The sequence below is a fragment of the Mesoplodon mirus genome, assembly GCF_964341445.2.
Source record: "Mesoplodon mirus genome assembly, chromosome: 5".
Taxonomy (NCBI): domain Eukaryota; kingdom Metazoa; phylum Chordata; class Mammalia; order Artiodactyla; family Ziphiidae; genus Mesoplodon; species Mesoplodon mirus.
In genome coordinates, this window is record NC_138980.1 from 33,263,838 (window position 1) to 33,277,086 (window position 13,249).

At 62.9% G+C, this 13,249-nt stretch overlaps 1 protein-coding gene across 1 annotated transcript; it reads right to left on the reverse strand.

Annotated features, from left to right (window-relative positions):
• Positions 1-410: 410 nt before the first annotated feature.
• On the reverse strand, positions 411-8,437 carry MEX3D (mex-3 RNA binding family member D). Its single transcript, XM_082622103.1, has 2 exons — positions 7,798-8,437; positions 411-1,950 (listed from the first exon to the last, which is right to left on the reverse strand). Exons 1-2 carry the CDS (start codon positions 8,378-8,380, stop codon positions 572-574), a joined length of 1,962 nt encoding a protein of 653 aa, XP_082478229.1. The 5' UTR covers positions 8,381-8,437; the 3' UTR covers positions 411-571.
• Positions 8,438-13,249: the final 4,812 nt, after the last annotated feature.

Genomic DNA, 13,249 nt, shown 5'->3' on the forward strand with positions numbered 1-13,249 from the left:
TAAAAAACGGTCAACAGAAACCACAGCAGAAAGGGATTAAAAAAAAAAAAAAAAAAAAGTAAGTTCTGGACGCCCCCTCCCCCCGCCCCCCTCCAGCCTGCGCGCGGCTTACATACTAAAGGGTAACCAGTTGGCCCCAAAAAGGGAGCCGTCCTCCTGGAAGTTTCTGCAGAGGTCGAGGCCGTGGGAAAACAAACACTGTCAAATCGATATCAGCTACGTACAAAAGGACAACCGGGAGAGTTGTAAAAATCGTGTTTTTTTTTTTTTCCTTAAAAAGATCACCCTGGGGAGGGGGGGGTGTCTTAAATAAAAAGTGCAAGCAGGCCTTTTCTCTCTGGTTTATTTTAACCTGTCGACTCAATACTGTCATTTGTTAAGAACTGAGGTGTTGCTGGGCCGCCGGGTCGCCGTCTCCACGCTTGGGACTGGAGTTAAAGCTCGTCTGTAAACACTGGCCAGCCCGCCGCTCCCCCCGCCCGCCCCCTCCCCTTCCTCCCCACGCGGCCCTGCGCACCCACCCCGCGTCCGTGGACGGCCCTGGGGGCCGCGGGCGCGGCGAGGTGACCGGCTAGGAAAAGATATGAATGGCCTGGGTGGCAGGCGTGCGGCAGGCCGGGCACTCGGGCTCGCTCTTGCCGCAGATGCGGACAGCGCAGTCCATGCAGAAGAGGTTGTGGCCACAGGGCACCAGCGCGGCCATCACCTCGCCCTCTGCACACACAACGCACTCCCGCACCAGGGCCGTGGAGGCGGGGGCGTTGGGGGCCGGGGCCGCCTGGGGCTTGCGGCCGCTCTCCGAGGCACTTGAGTCCAGCGCGGAGCACGAGGACGCCGAGGAGCTGCCAGGCAGCGAGGTGGCCGTGGAGAAGCTGGCGCTGCTCGAGAAGGATGCCAGGGAGCCCTGCGGGGGCCGCCAGGGCAGGGCGCCCACCGGGTCGGGTGCAGCGCGGCGGGCCAGCGGGAGATCCAGGCTCAGGCCGCCAGGCTCAGGCAGCGTGGGAGAGTGTCGCGGTGTGCCGGCCCCGCTGCTGCGCCTGGCGCCCGGGATGGGCGGTGCGGGGGCCCCGTTGATGGCCGCGCAGCTGCTGAAGGCGGGCAGGGGCGGGGCCCGCTCAAAAGGTGCCCAGATGGTGGTCGCGGTGGGCACGGTCAGGTCCAGCGCCAGGAAGTCGAAGCCGAAGTCGCAGTCCTCGGGGGCGGGTGGCCCCGCGGCGGCCCCTGGACCGTCCCCACTGAAGGTGAAGCCTCCATTGCTGGAGGTGCCGTAGGGACTGGTGGGGTCCGCGTCTGGCACCGGCATGGTCGGCCCCCCTCGGCCGCCCGCATAGAAGGCCTCGGGGCCCCCCGGGGTGCCCAGAGCAGCGTCCCCCCGGAGGCCGGCCGTGGGCGCAGGGGGCCGGCGGCCCGGGTTGGGGGCCTTGGCCCAGAGGCCCGCGGCCGCCCCGAGCAGGTCCAGGCAGACGTCGGTGCCGTTGGAGTGGAAGTCGCTGTCGGGGCCGGTGTCAGTGAAGGCGCCTGTGCGCAGCGTGATGTGGGCCTCGATCTCCTCGCGCGCCCGGTCCACGTTCTCGGGCATGCCCGTCACAGCGAACACCGGCTCCTTGTCGCGCCCGGGCGTCACGATGTACGTGTGCGTCCGTTGCTGGATGCGCTTGATGGTGGCGCCCTTGGGGCCCACCACCAGCCCCACCACGCGGTAGGGCACGCGCACCTGGATGGTGGTCTGTCCCGGCAGGTTGGGCGGGCCCTGCGCGGTACCGGGCAGCCCGCCCGCCTTGCTGCGCGTGGCGCGGATCACGGAGAAGTGCTCGGCGGCCGACAGGATCTCACGCTTGGCCATCTCCACGTCCTCCTTGCGGCCGGTCACGATAAAGACCGGCTCCTCCCCACGCACTGGCGTCTTGATGTATGTGTTCGTCTTGGCACGCAGAGCCTTGATCTTGCACCCTGCGGTGGGGGAAGGGGAGACGCAGTGAGGGCAGGGACTCCTCCCCTGGACAGCCCCCTCCTGGGCGGCAGCTACTGGGGCCAGCCGGTGCGCTGGGTTAGGAGGCCCCACCTTCGGGCTGTGATCTCAGGTAGTCGGCATCCCTCCCTCCAACCTTGGGCCTCAGTGTCCACTCTGGTCCCGCAAGCCCCTGCTCTGTAACAGGGGGATTGTCCCAAAGGCAAGGAGGGACCCTGTTTTAGGTTGAAAGGTGTCCCCCCCAAACCCATGTCTACCTGGAATGTCAGAATGTGACCTCATTTGGAAATAAAAGTCTTTGCAGATGTAATTGGTTAGGGTGAGGTCAGGCTGGATTAGGGTGGCCCTGAATCCAATGACCAGCGTCACTACAGAGGAGGGACACGTAGAGACACAAGAGAAGATGGCCCTGTGAAGACGGAGCCCAGGGTTGGAGTGAGACGGACACAAGCCCAGGAACGCCAAGGCCTGTCAGCACCACCAGAAGCCTGGGGAGAGGCGGGAACAGATTCTCCCCTGGAGGGAGAATGGTCCTGCCCACACCCTGATTTCCACCCTGCAGAACTGTGAGGGTTCATTTCTATAGTTTCAAGCCATCCAGCTCATTGTACCAGACCTAGGACACTAATTCAGACCCTCTGACACCAACTCCCTGACAGGAGGGGAAACTGAGGCTCGGATTGTGGAGATGGCCTATGACTTCTTCCTGACCATGTGACCCTCCCCCAAGAGCAGATCCTGGGCCCCGTATCAGGACGCCTCCAAAGGCCCTCAGTGGTCCCAGCCTCTGAAGGGAAGCTCGGGGACACGGCCTTGTGGCTTCATCTTTGCTGCCTGGGCTGGGCTGGGCTAGGGGGCTGACCCTGCGGAAAGGGGCCAGGGTGTCCGTGGGGGAGAGGGTCAGTCGAGCAGGTTCTTTGACTGGGCGCCTCTCCCACCACCTAGGCGGCCCTCCTGAGGTCGACTGGAAGCTGCCTGAGACATCTAAACACCAGGTGTGGCCGGCCCGGGGCCCTGACACCCACACCCCTGCCCAGGGGCCTTCTGACACATCTTGAGTCTGGGCCCAGGAGTCTGGGAGAACCTCCCACCCTCAAGTTCTGGGGAGGCCAGAGGGACACAGGGATATTGTTTCAGTGCAAACAGAGGGTGGCATTGAGCGGAATAACAGCGTGGCTAACTTCTCAGCGAGGGAAAATATAAAGTTAGCGGGACGAGCTGTCTGCCTGCAGCCAAGGAAGTCAGAGACACGGGGCCTGGGCGGGGGGCAGCTTCACCCCCAGCGCAAAGAGGGCAGCAGCCCCCCACCCACAGCTGAATAAAAGGGGGCCAGCTGAGTGGAGGTCTGAAATCTCCCAGGGAGACACTGCTTTCCTCCCATCTCCCGGCCTCGCCTCCTGGCCCCCAGCCATCCCCTCTGCACCCGGCGTCCTCCCCGTTGGTGGCTGCATGGCCTCACTGGCAACCCCAAAGGCACCCTGACCTGGGCTGCTTCCACTCCTGCCTGAGGCCCCTCCTGCAGTTCCCGTGCCTGACCTTTCCCATCTGTCACGTCATCCTCACTGCTGCACCCCACCGTCCTCTCCCTTCTTTGCATCACATCACAGCCCGGCACCCCCTCTTCCGGGAAACCCGCCCTGACTATGCTGGGCCCAGCACACACTTCTCAGAGTTTCTCCTCACACCCTAAGTCTGACTTTCTGGACTCCCCGAGGCTGGGGGACTGTGCTGTAAGGGCCGGCGGACTGGGGATTGCCCTGGGCACTCAAGGGACCATCCCATGCCTCAGTTTCCTCACCTGCCAAAGGAGGGCAGAAACACACACACCCAGCCTCACAGGTTTGGGGCAGGACCCAACCAGCCACAGACTGGAGAGTGGCCCCAGACCGGTGCCTGTCCTCATGGGGGAGCCTTGGTGGGGAAGGGACCCCGGGGCAGGTCAGGGCTGGGGAAGGAACCTGCAACTTCCCGCTTGCTGGCCCCCATCCTGCCCTGACCCAGAGAGCAGCCTTGGATGGAGGCCTCAGTGGCCAAGTAGAGCCCAGTTAACCATCCAGACTTCAGCTGTGATATCCACTATCCCCCAAACCCCACCCACGCTAAGACCCTGAGAGGTGGCAGAGCTTGGTGAGGGGTGGAACTGCACAAGCTAGGAAACTGGGTCTCCAGGAGTGACCCTGGGGGCTACCGCCAACTGGTGGGTGCAGCAGAAATGCAGCTTCCCGGGCCCTGCCCCAGGATTCCAACTCAGAGAACCAAGGAAGGTGGCTGACTGCCCCAGGCCCCAGCAGGCCCCACCCTGTGGCAGCCAGACCCTCCCCCAGTGGGGCAGGGTCAAGGGTCCCCACGGGGAGCCTAGATGCAGGCAGCCCTGCTTCCCATTGCTCGTGACCCTGTACTGGGGTCCAGGCACCCCTGCACTGGGCACTCAGGGAACCAGGCCACACGGGCTCTGCCCCAAAGGAGCCCACGTGGGTGACCACAGGCCACACTTATCAAGGGAACCTCAAGGCCGTGTGTGGGGAGCTGAGGGGCCGCCCTGGGAAGGAGGCTGCGTGCCCGGGGGAGTACCGCTGGCTAAGGGGACAGCAGGGACAGAGTTCCAGCAGGCCAGGGCTGGGACAAGTCAGCCTGATATACTGCTGCTCCCAACCCAGTGGGGTGCTGTCCCCAGGGCGAGGCTGGGTCACAGTACAGTGTCTGGGGGCAAAGCTGGCTCACCTGTGAAACAGGGCCAGGGAAAGCCCCGTGCAGGCACGGAAGGGTGTGGCCTGCCACCTGGGGGCCCCGTCCTTCCTACGCCCCCCCAGTGGGTAGGTAAGAACATCAAGGAAGGGGCCCCCGACAGGCCTGCAGTGTCCCACAGGGGTGGGGCCCCGCACAAGGGAGAGAACAGCGAGCGAGGGATGATGGAAGGGACCCTGGCTGGCTGGCAGGTCACTCGCTCCCGGCCGTGAGCCCAGTGTGCTGCAGACTCAGGCCTGGCTCTGAAGACCCAACCCCGGCCACCCCACCCACGGCCATTCTGCCAACTGGGGCAAAGGCAGCAAGGCGGGGGGCGCAGGGGAGGGTCTCAGAAGGAACTGGGCACTAGCCCCCTGACATCTGATGACCAGCTGGGGTGACAGGCTCTCCACTGGCCCTTCTGAGTTTCCACTTTTCCTGTTTGTGGAAGGAGGCCACCTCCCCACCACCCCCAACCCTGGAGCTTTGGAAGGTGGAAGGTTCTCTCCTGACTCAACCCTGCTCCCTGCAGGGCAGGAAGAGCCAGGAGACTAGGGTTCATATCTGGGCCCTGCTAACCAGCTCTGGCGGCACCTCCGCTCCTGCAGCCTCTCCCTGCCCATCTGTGACCCGAGGCTGCAGGATCCTCTCTGGGGGACACCTCGGGGCAGGTTGAGGCTGCCTCTCAGTGGGTCCAGGGCACCTTCTGGGCCCCTCAGCCTACGGGAGAGAGCAACGCAGGGGCTATAATCTCCTGCCTGTGCCCAGAAGGTGCGTGGACCCATTTCAGGGCTGAGAAAACTGAGGCTCACAGATCAGCAAGGGGGTGTCCAGGAAAGGGTGAGTCCAGGTCTGTGGCTCTCATCAGCACAGGAGGTCGGGCAGGTGAACCCCCTGACCCTGCACTCCGGAGAAGGGGCTGGCAGTGGGCCTGGGGTCAGACAGAAAAGAATAAGTTCAGGGTAGGCCATGCCCCCTGCCCTAGGGACAGCAGAGCAGTAAGAAGGGACAGGTTCCATGTCCAGGGACCCACAGGGTGGACAGGGGGGTGGGTAACCGGAGGAAGGGCACAGAGTCTTCCAGGCTGTGCTTGAGAACTGGTGGCAGAAGCTGGGAGCCACAGATGCTTCTAGAGTGGGGAGATACAAGGGCTGCTGCAGCTGCCAACCTGTCCTGGCATTTGTACTCCCCTCCCTGGTGCCCTGCACCCCACTCATGGGGTGGCTACAGTGTGCCGGCCCGGTGCTGGGATAAGAACCAGCATCTTGCTTGAGAAGCCTCACAACAAGGGAGGTGCTCTCCCCCTGTCACAGAGAGGGGCTCTTGTGCTCAGAGTCACAGGGCCACCCTAGTCTGCAGGGAGAGCTGTCAGGGCCCAGGGACCCCTAGAGCCTGCCTTGCTGTCTGCCATCCGCAGGAACCCAGGCTGATACCCTGGGTACCAGCGGGTACCAAAGGGACACGCGGTACCAGAGGTCAGTGTGGAGCCTGGCGACCCAGCCACCAGACTGCTCAGCATGTAGGCCAGGGATCGGTGCCCCTTGCTTGCGGCCCGCACCCCCGGGGGGCTGACGCACGCATTCACATGGGACTTGTCCTCAGGATCCACCACCGGGTGGATCAGTCTCATGACCTCGGGTGACAGCCCCCAGCCTCGGTCTCCACAGGCTCCTGGACACTCAGCAGGGAAGCAGCTGTCTTGTTACAGGTCCCAGCGAGGTTACTGGGGACAGGGGCGGCAGGGGGTGGTGTCGTGAATAGGAAGGAGGCCACTGGGTGGCAAATGGGAAACGTCCGGTCGTGGTCTTGTGGTGCCTGCCGGTAACCGCAGGGCCCAGAGAACGGTTTACGGGTCCCCCTCCCCCCGGCTCCCATTCCTAACAGCGGGTCCCTGGGCCCAGCACCACGGCTGGTCCTCCCTGTGTCCACACATGGGGAGGACAAATGAATGACTGAATGTACCTGTGCCCAAAGCCAGAGGGCTTGCCACCCCATGGCCCCACCCACCCGGCACTAGTAGAGAGCGGTGTCCAGGGCATCCCTGTGGTCCTCTGCTCGTGGCAGTTAGGGCGACAGGTCACCTTGAGACTCAAGCCCCCCACACCCTTCTCTAGCTCCTGTTACCAAGGATCCACAGGCAGGGACCCCTAGCCCCACCTCAAGCCCCGCCCAAGGCCCCACCCCAAGTTCTAGAACCTGGCTGAGCAGCAGGGAGCCCGGAGATGCGGGCAGGAAGGCAGGAAAGTTGAGGCTGGTGGGCAGGCAGCTAACGGGGTGGGTGGGTGTGTGCTGGGCCGGGCACTGCCCACCACCCGCCAGCCCGCCCGCCCCGCAGCTAAAGGGCCAATGAGCGGCCGCCGGCCTGATGTCACCCTGCAAATCTCAGCCTGGCTCTCTAACAAAGAGAACAATGGGGCAGCCACAGGGACACTCCGACAATGCCGCTCGGGTACCGCACACCCTGGGTCTGCTGCTGGCCACCTGGCCAGGGGAGGGCTGTGGGGCCGGACTCCAAAAGCAGCTTTTACGGGGGGGGTCCTTGTGCATCCCCCAAATCCCTGACTGGGGGCTGAGAGCCCGGTGGGGATCCTCTCTCATCCTGTCCTGCTCCCCATCCCCAGCAGGGTGCCCAGGCTGGCAAGTCTCGATGCACCCTCTTTGTGCCGCCAAAGTTATATCTTGACACTGCTGGAGCGCCCGCGCCCCCAGCCCCAGCGACCCCCCAAACCCGAGCGAACCCGCCCCGTGCCAGTTTTGGGTATGGAGCGGGCACTGCCCAGCCCGGCCTCCTTATCCCTGGGATGCCACCGCTGGCGGCCCAGGGCCCGGGAAGTAAGCTGCACGCAGGGGCCTTTCCCGGCTGCAGGCGCCCAGACAAAGGCGGCAGCGGGGCCGGAGCGCCGAGGGGAGGAGCGCGGGCTGCGCCCAACTTTCTCCCGCGGCCAGCGGCAGGACAAAGGCACACAGGCAGCCACCGAGGCCCGAGCCCACGCGGGGCGTGGCCGGGGTCTGGTGTCCAGCCGCGGGCTGGGCTGGGTGGTCTCTCCCGGGGCGAGCCGCGCGGGGACCCCCCCGGGGAGGCGCCCCCGACGGCGGCCACTCACCCTGGCGACCCACGATCTCGGCGACGTGCTCGGAGCTGGGCACGGGCACGCACTCGGTCATGTTCACGCTCTTCTTGCGGCTGCCGATCACGCTCATCTGCTCAGCCAGCAGCGTCGGGGGACCCAGGGCCGCGGGGTGGGGCGCGAAGCCCGCGAACACGTCGGGCGGCGACGGCCGAGGCGGCGGCGGGGGGCTCACGTCGGGCTCCAGCAGCGGCAGCGGTCTGGGGGCCACGGCCACCCCGGGCGCGCCCGCCTCGGGCCCGTCGGGGGGCGCGGGCTCCGCCGCGGCCCCGCAGTCTGCGCCGCCCGCGGCCGCCCCCTCCTCGTCCTGGTCGCCCGCGCCCCCTAGACCGAGCCCCGAGAGCTGGTCCAGGGCCAAGCGCAGAGCGGCGGCCGCGTCGTCGGGCTCGGGTGGCGGCCGGGGCGCGGGCGCGGCCTCCTCGGCGCCCTCGGGCGGGGGCGGCGGGGGCGGCGGGGGCGGCGGCGGGGGGCCCGGGCTGGGATCCTCCCCGACCGCCGCCCCGGGTCCGCCGCTGCGCTTGTCCCCGCCGCCGTCGGGCTGTCCGGTGGAGCTGGGCATGGCGGCGCTAGCGCTCGGGCCCGCGCTCCCGCCTCTCGGCCGCCGGCCGCCCCCGCCGCCGCCGCCCGCGCCGCCGCCCTCCGCCTCTGGGAGCTCGGCCGCCGGCCGCCGGCATCCAGCGGCGGGGCGGGGCGGCGGCGGGGCTGCTCGGGCGCGGGCGGCGGCGGCGCGGCGCGGCTCGGCTTGCTTCTAGGTGGCGGCGGTGGCGGCTTCTCGGCGGCGGCGGCGGCGCGGCGGCGGCGGCGCGGACGCTCCTTCCCTCCGCCCTCCCGCCGCCTCCCTCCGGCCGCCGGCCGCCCCGCCCCGGCCCCGCCCCCGTGACGCGGCTGCCGCCAACAATGGGGCGCCAGGCAGGGCGCAGGCGCGGGGCGGGCCGGGCGGTCACGTGGCGCGGCCACCCCCACCACGGGCTTTGGGGCGGGCCGGGCGCGGTGGCACGTGCGGGTGCGGCCGCAGGTAGGTGCCCGAGGCGGCCCGGGCCCTGGGGGCGCGAAGGCGCCCCGCCCCAGTACTCGCCTCTGGGCTGGTGTCCCTCCCCCGAGGCTCCTAGCGCCGGGGCTGGCCTCCAGACTCTGTCCCCCTTCCCCCGCGCGATCCCCGCACGCACCTGGCCCCTAGGGCCCCCCCGGGAGGTCACGGGCACCCATATCCTCCATCCCGGGAGTGTGCCCCGAGCCGAGATCGCGCCACGTGGTGGTGCTTCCCGGCTTGGGCTGTTTTCTACCCGCCAGAGCCCTCGGACGTGAGCACCGCCCTCTAATGCTCAGAGAGCAGCCCAGCGTGCCCACGCGTAAAGCCAGCCTGTCCCGGTGGCCCTTCCTCCAGCGGCCTTTCGGGGCCTTCTTTTTTCTTTTGGGGCGAAGGAGCCGTACGGTTCCCCCTTGTGGGATTTCTTTTGGTGAATGGATGGGCTGGGATCGACCCCACCCAGGTTGTCCTACCGGGCCTCCGAGGGGACCCGGGCCCTAGTCCCTGCTTGGCTGCGGGACCTCAGGCCAATTGCATGGGCTCTTTGGGTGGGAGAGGGGGCAGCCCGCCCCTTTTGCCCAGCACTGACCTCTCACCTGATCCACTGCCATCCTCACCCAACCTGGGTACCTGCCCCCCACCCCATGGAGTCCTTCGGCCACAGCTGTCCACGACTGGATGGCCCAGAGTTCGTCACCTCTCTTCACGAACTGTCTTCCCTGGCAGGTGCCCCTCCCCCTCTCTTAAGGGACCCCACTTACTCTCTTAAGGGACCCCACTTACTCTCTTAAGGTCTTGGATTTCTCTTCTGTGTGCTTGAATGCTTGCTCGGAAGTATTAATTACTTCATCATAACTTATGTTCAGGGACTTCCCTGGTGTCGCAGTGGTTAAGAATCCGCCTGCCAATGCAGGGGACACCGATTCCAGCCCTGGTGGGGAAAGATCCCACATGCCGCAGAGCAACTAAGCCGGTTCGCCACAACTACTGAGCCTGCGCTCTAGAACCTAAGAGCCACAACAACTGAGCCCCTGCGCCTAGAGCCTGTGCTCTGAAACAAGAGAAGCCACCGCAATGAGAAGCCCGCGCACTGCAACGAAGAGTAGTAGCCCCCGCTCGCCGCAACTAGAGAAAGCCTGCGCGCAGCAATGAAGACCCAAGGCAGCCAAAAATAAATAAATAAATTTCTAAAAAAGGAGGAAGGGGAGAAGCATCATAAATAACTTTAGAGACACGGAGGAAAATGCCAGAAGCCACCAAAACTTCTGAAAGGGGATCTGGTCTGGGGAGCATGGGGCTGGGCATGGCTATTTTCCATGATGGGGATTTTAGTGATTTTTTTTTTTTTTTTTTAGCTACACATATATTAGTTTTTAAACGTGTTGAGGCAGCACTGTGATGAAAACACCATGGCCAGTGAGGCTCGGTGGGGGCCTGGGTCTGATCTCGGCTGCTGAGCACCCCACCGGCACTGCCCAAGGCGGGGTGGCAGTGGTGCCTCATCCAAGGTCATGTTTTGAGAAAATAATAGTCAAGGAAAAGAACTTTGTTGCCAAAGAATATAAAACGACAAAACTGCCTTCCCTGCACCATTTCCACTTTCAGTCTCCCCCCTCCAGTTATTAAAATGTGCTTGTGGCAGTTGATTTTGGGGTGGGCTCGTGGTTACTTTTGTGAATTGGGTTGGGTTTGAAATAAAATTTACACGCAATAAAAGGCACCAGCTTTCACTGCCCTGTGCGTAAGCTCTTCCTGCCCAGATGAGCGGCTGCAGGACCCAGTTGGCTCTCCCCTCTCTGTTGGTCACCTGGACCAGTTTTGCCTCCTCTGGGGCTTCACGTAAACAGAATCGATTTTTTTTTTTCCCCTTTTTGGCTGTACCGCGGCACATGGAATGTCCCTGACCTGGGATCGAACCTGTGCCCCCTGCAGTAGAAGCTTGGAGTCCTAACCACTGGACCGCCAGGGAAGTCCACGGAATCGCTTTGTACTCCCTTGTGGAACGAGTTTCTTGCACTCGGCCTAAGTTAATTTTTGTCATTTTTTAAAGACTCCCGGCCAGGCAGCTGTGCATCCAGGCTCCTTCGTGGGCCCGTGTGGGCTGCCTGCTCTACCCAAGGCTGTCAGGGACCCTCTGTCTCCCGCCAAGCTGGCTCCCCACACCTCTAGGGCCGGCCAGGATCTGTGCACAGACGCCAGGTTCCCTGAACCCCTGATATATATATATTTTTTTGATAAATTTATTTATTTTTGGCTGAGTTGGGCCTTTGTTGCTGTGCGCGGGGTTTCTCTAGTTGCGGTGAGTGGGGGCTACTCTTTGTTGTGCTGCGCGGCCTTCTCATTGCAGGGGCTTCTCTTGTTGTGAACCATGGGCTCTAGGCGCGCGGGCTTCAGTAGTTGTGGCTCGCAGGCTCTAGAGCGCAGGCTCTGTAGTTGTGGCACACAGGCTTAGCTGCTCCGCGGCATGTGGGATCTTCCCGGACCAGGGCTTGAACCTGTGTCCCCTGCACTGGCAGGCGGATTCTTAACCACTGCGCCACCAGGGAAGCCCCCCGATATTGTTTTATTTTTAAAATTTGAGATATAATGCACACATATTAAGGTGCACCCTTTAGAAGTACACAATTCAGTGTTTTTTTAAGTAAATTCAAGAGTTGTGCAGTCATTACCACCATCAATTCTAGAACATTATCAGGAATTCCCTGGTGGTCCAGTGATTAGGACTTGGCACTTTCACTGCTGAGGGCCTGGGTTCAATCCCTGGCTGGGGAAATAAGATAGATCCCGCAAGCCGGGCGGTGTGGCCAAAAGAAAAAAATGATCATCAGCCAGAAAATGAAACCCCGTACACTTGCGCCATTACCCCCAAGCCCCCTACAGCCCCAGCTCTGACAACCACTCATCTACAGATTTACCTTCTCCTGACATTTCACATGCACGGAATCAGACACTGTTGGCCACAGCAGTCAGGGTTCTCCAGAGAAACAGAGCATAGCAGAGGTTTATCATAGGAATTGGCCACACAATTATGGAGGGCTGTGTGTGATTCAGTCCGAGGCCAAGGGCGTGAGAACCAGGAGCTCCAGGGCAGGAAGAGAGGGATGTCCCAGCTCAAGAAGAGAGAAGGAACTTGCCCTTCTGCTGCCTTTTTGTTCTACTTGGGCCCAATGGGTCAGATGACACCCAAATGGGTGAGGGCGGATCTCTCAGTCTACTGAATCAAATGCTAATCTCTTCCAGAAACATCTGCACAGACACACCCAGAAATGTTTTACCAGCTATCCAGATGTTCCTCAGCCCGGTCAAGTTGACACCTACAATTAACGTCACAGCGTGCTTCTGTGTCTGGCTTCTCTCACTGAGCATCGTGCTCTCAAGGTACATCCACGTTGTAAACGAGTGTCAGTGCTTCTCTCCTTTTCATGGCAGAGTGATGCTCCCGCGTGTGGAGGGACTAGATTTTTTGTATCGATTCATCCCTGGATAGACGCTTGTTTCATCAATTTTTTAAAATAAATAAATAATTTTATTTTTGGCTGTGTTGGGTGTTCGTTGCTATGCGCGGGCTTTCTCTAGTTGCAGTGAGCAGCAGCTACTCTTCATTGTGGTGCGCGGGCTTCTCAGTGCAGTGGCTCTTGTTGCGGAGCACGGGCTCCAGGTGTGTGGGCTTCAGTAGTTGTGGCTCACGGGCTCTAGAGCTCAGGCTCAGTAGTTGTGGCTCACGGGCCTAGTTGCTCCGCAGCATGTGGGAACTTCCCGGACCAGGGCTCGAACCCGTGTCCCCTGCATTGGCAGGCGGATTCTTAACCACTGCGCCACTAGGGAAGCCCAAGCTCCATCCTTTTTAAAAATGTGTTCCTTCCACCCTCACGGAGGAGGGGTAGGGGATGGGGAGGAGTGAGAACCCGATTGGCAGGGGTCCTGTTGCAACCCCGGAAGGGGACAGGGGGAGGATATAAGAGGTGACACTGGGCCACAGTCGACCCCCTAGTGACAGGTAACAGATGCACTGCTGGCGCTTCCTGCGCCAGGACCTGAGCTCAGCTCCCAGGGCGGCTGGAGAAACGCACTGCTTTTGGTGAGATGCTCTTACTTACTGTGGAGGCTGCTCCGGCTGCCCTGGTGACCACACCCCAGCACGGCCCTGTGCATGTCCTCCCTGCCCCCTGCCCAGGGCTCTTGAGAACAACAGTCTCTGGGGGGCAACCTGCTTCCAAGTCCTTCAGTGACCACGGAAGATTGGGAACGGGCTGGGCTGCCGGGGAGCCTGGGCATCAAACATCTGAGCTCAGCCCTGGGGGCTGATGTGAGGGCAGGGGCTGGGGGGTGGGCGGTGAGCAGATGGGCCTCCAGCCGGCATTCAGTCTGGGCCCTGGACACGGGGAAAGGCCTCACCCTCTC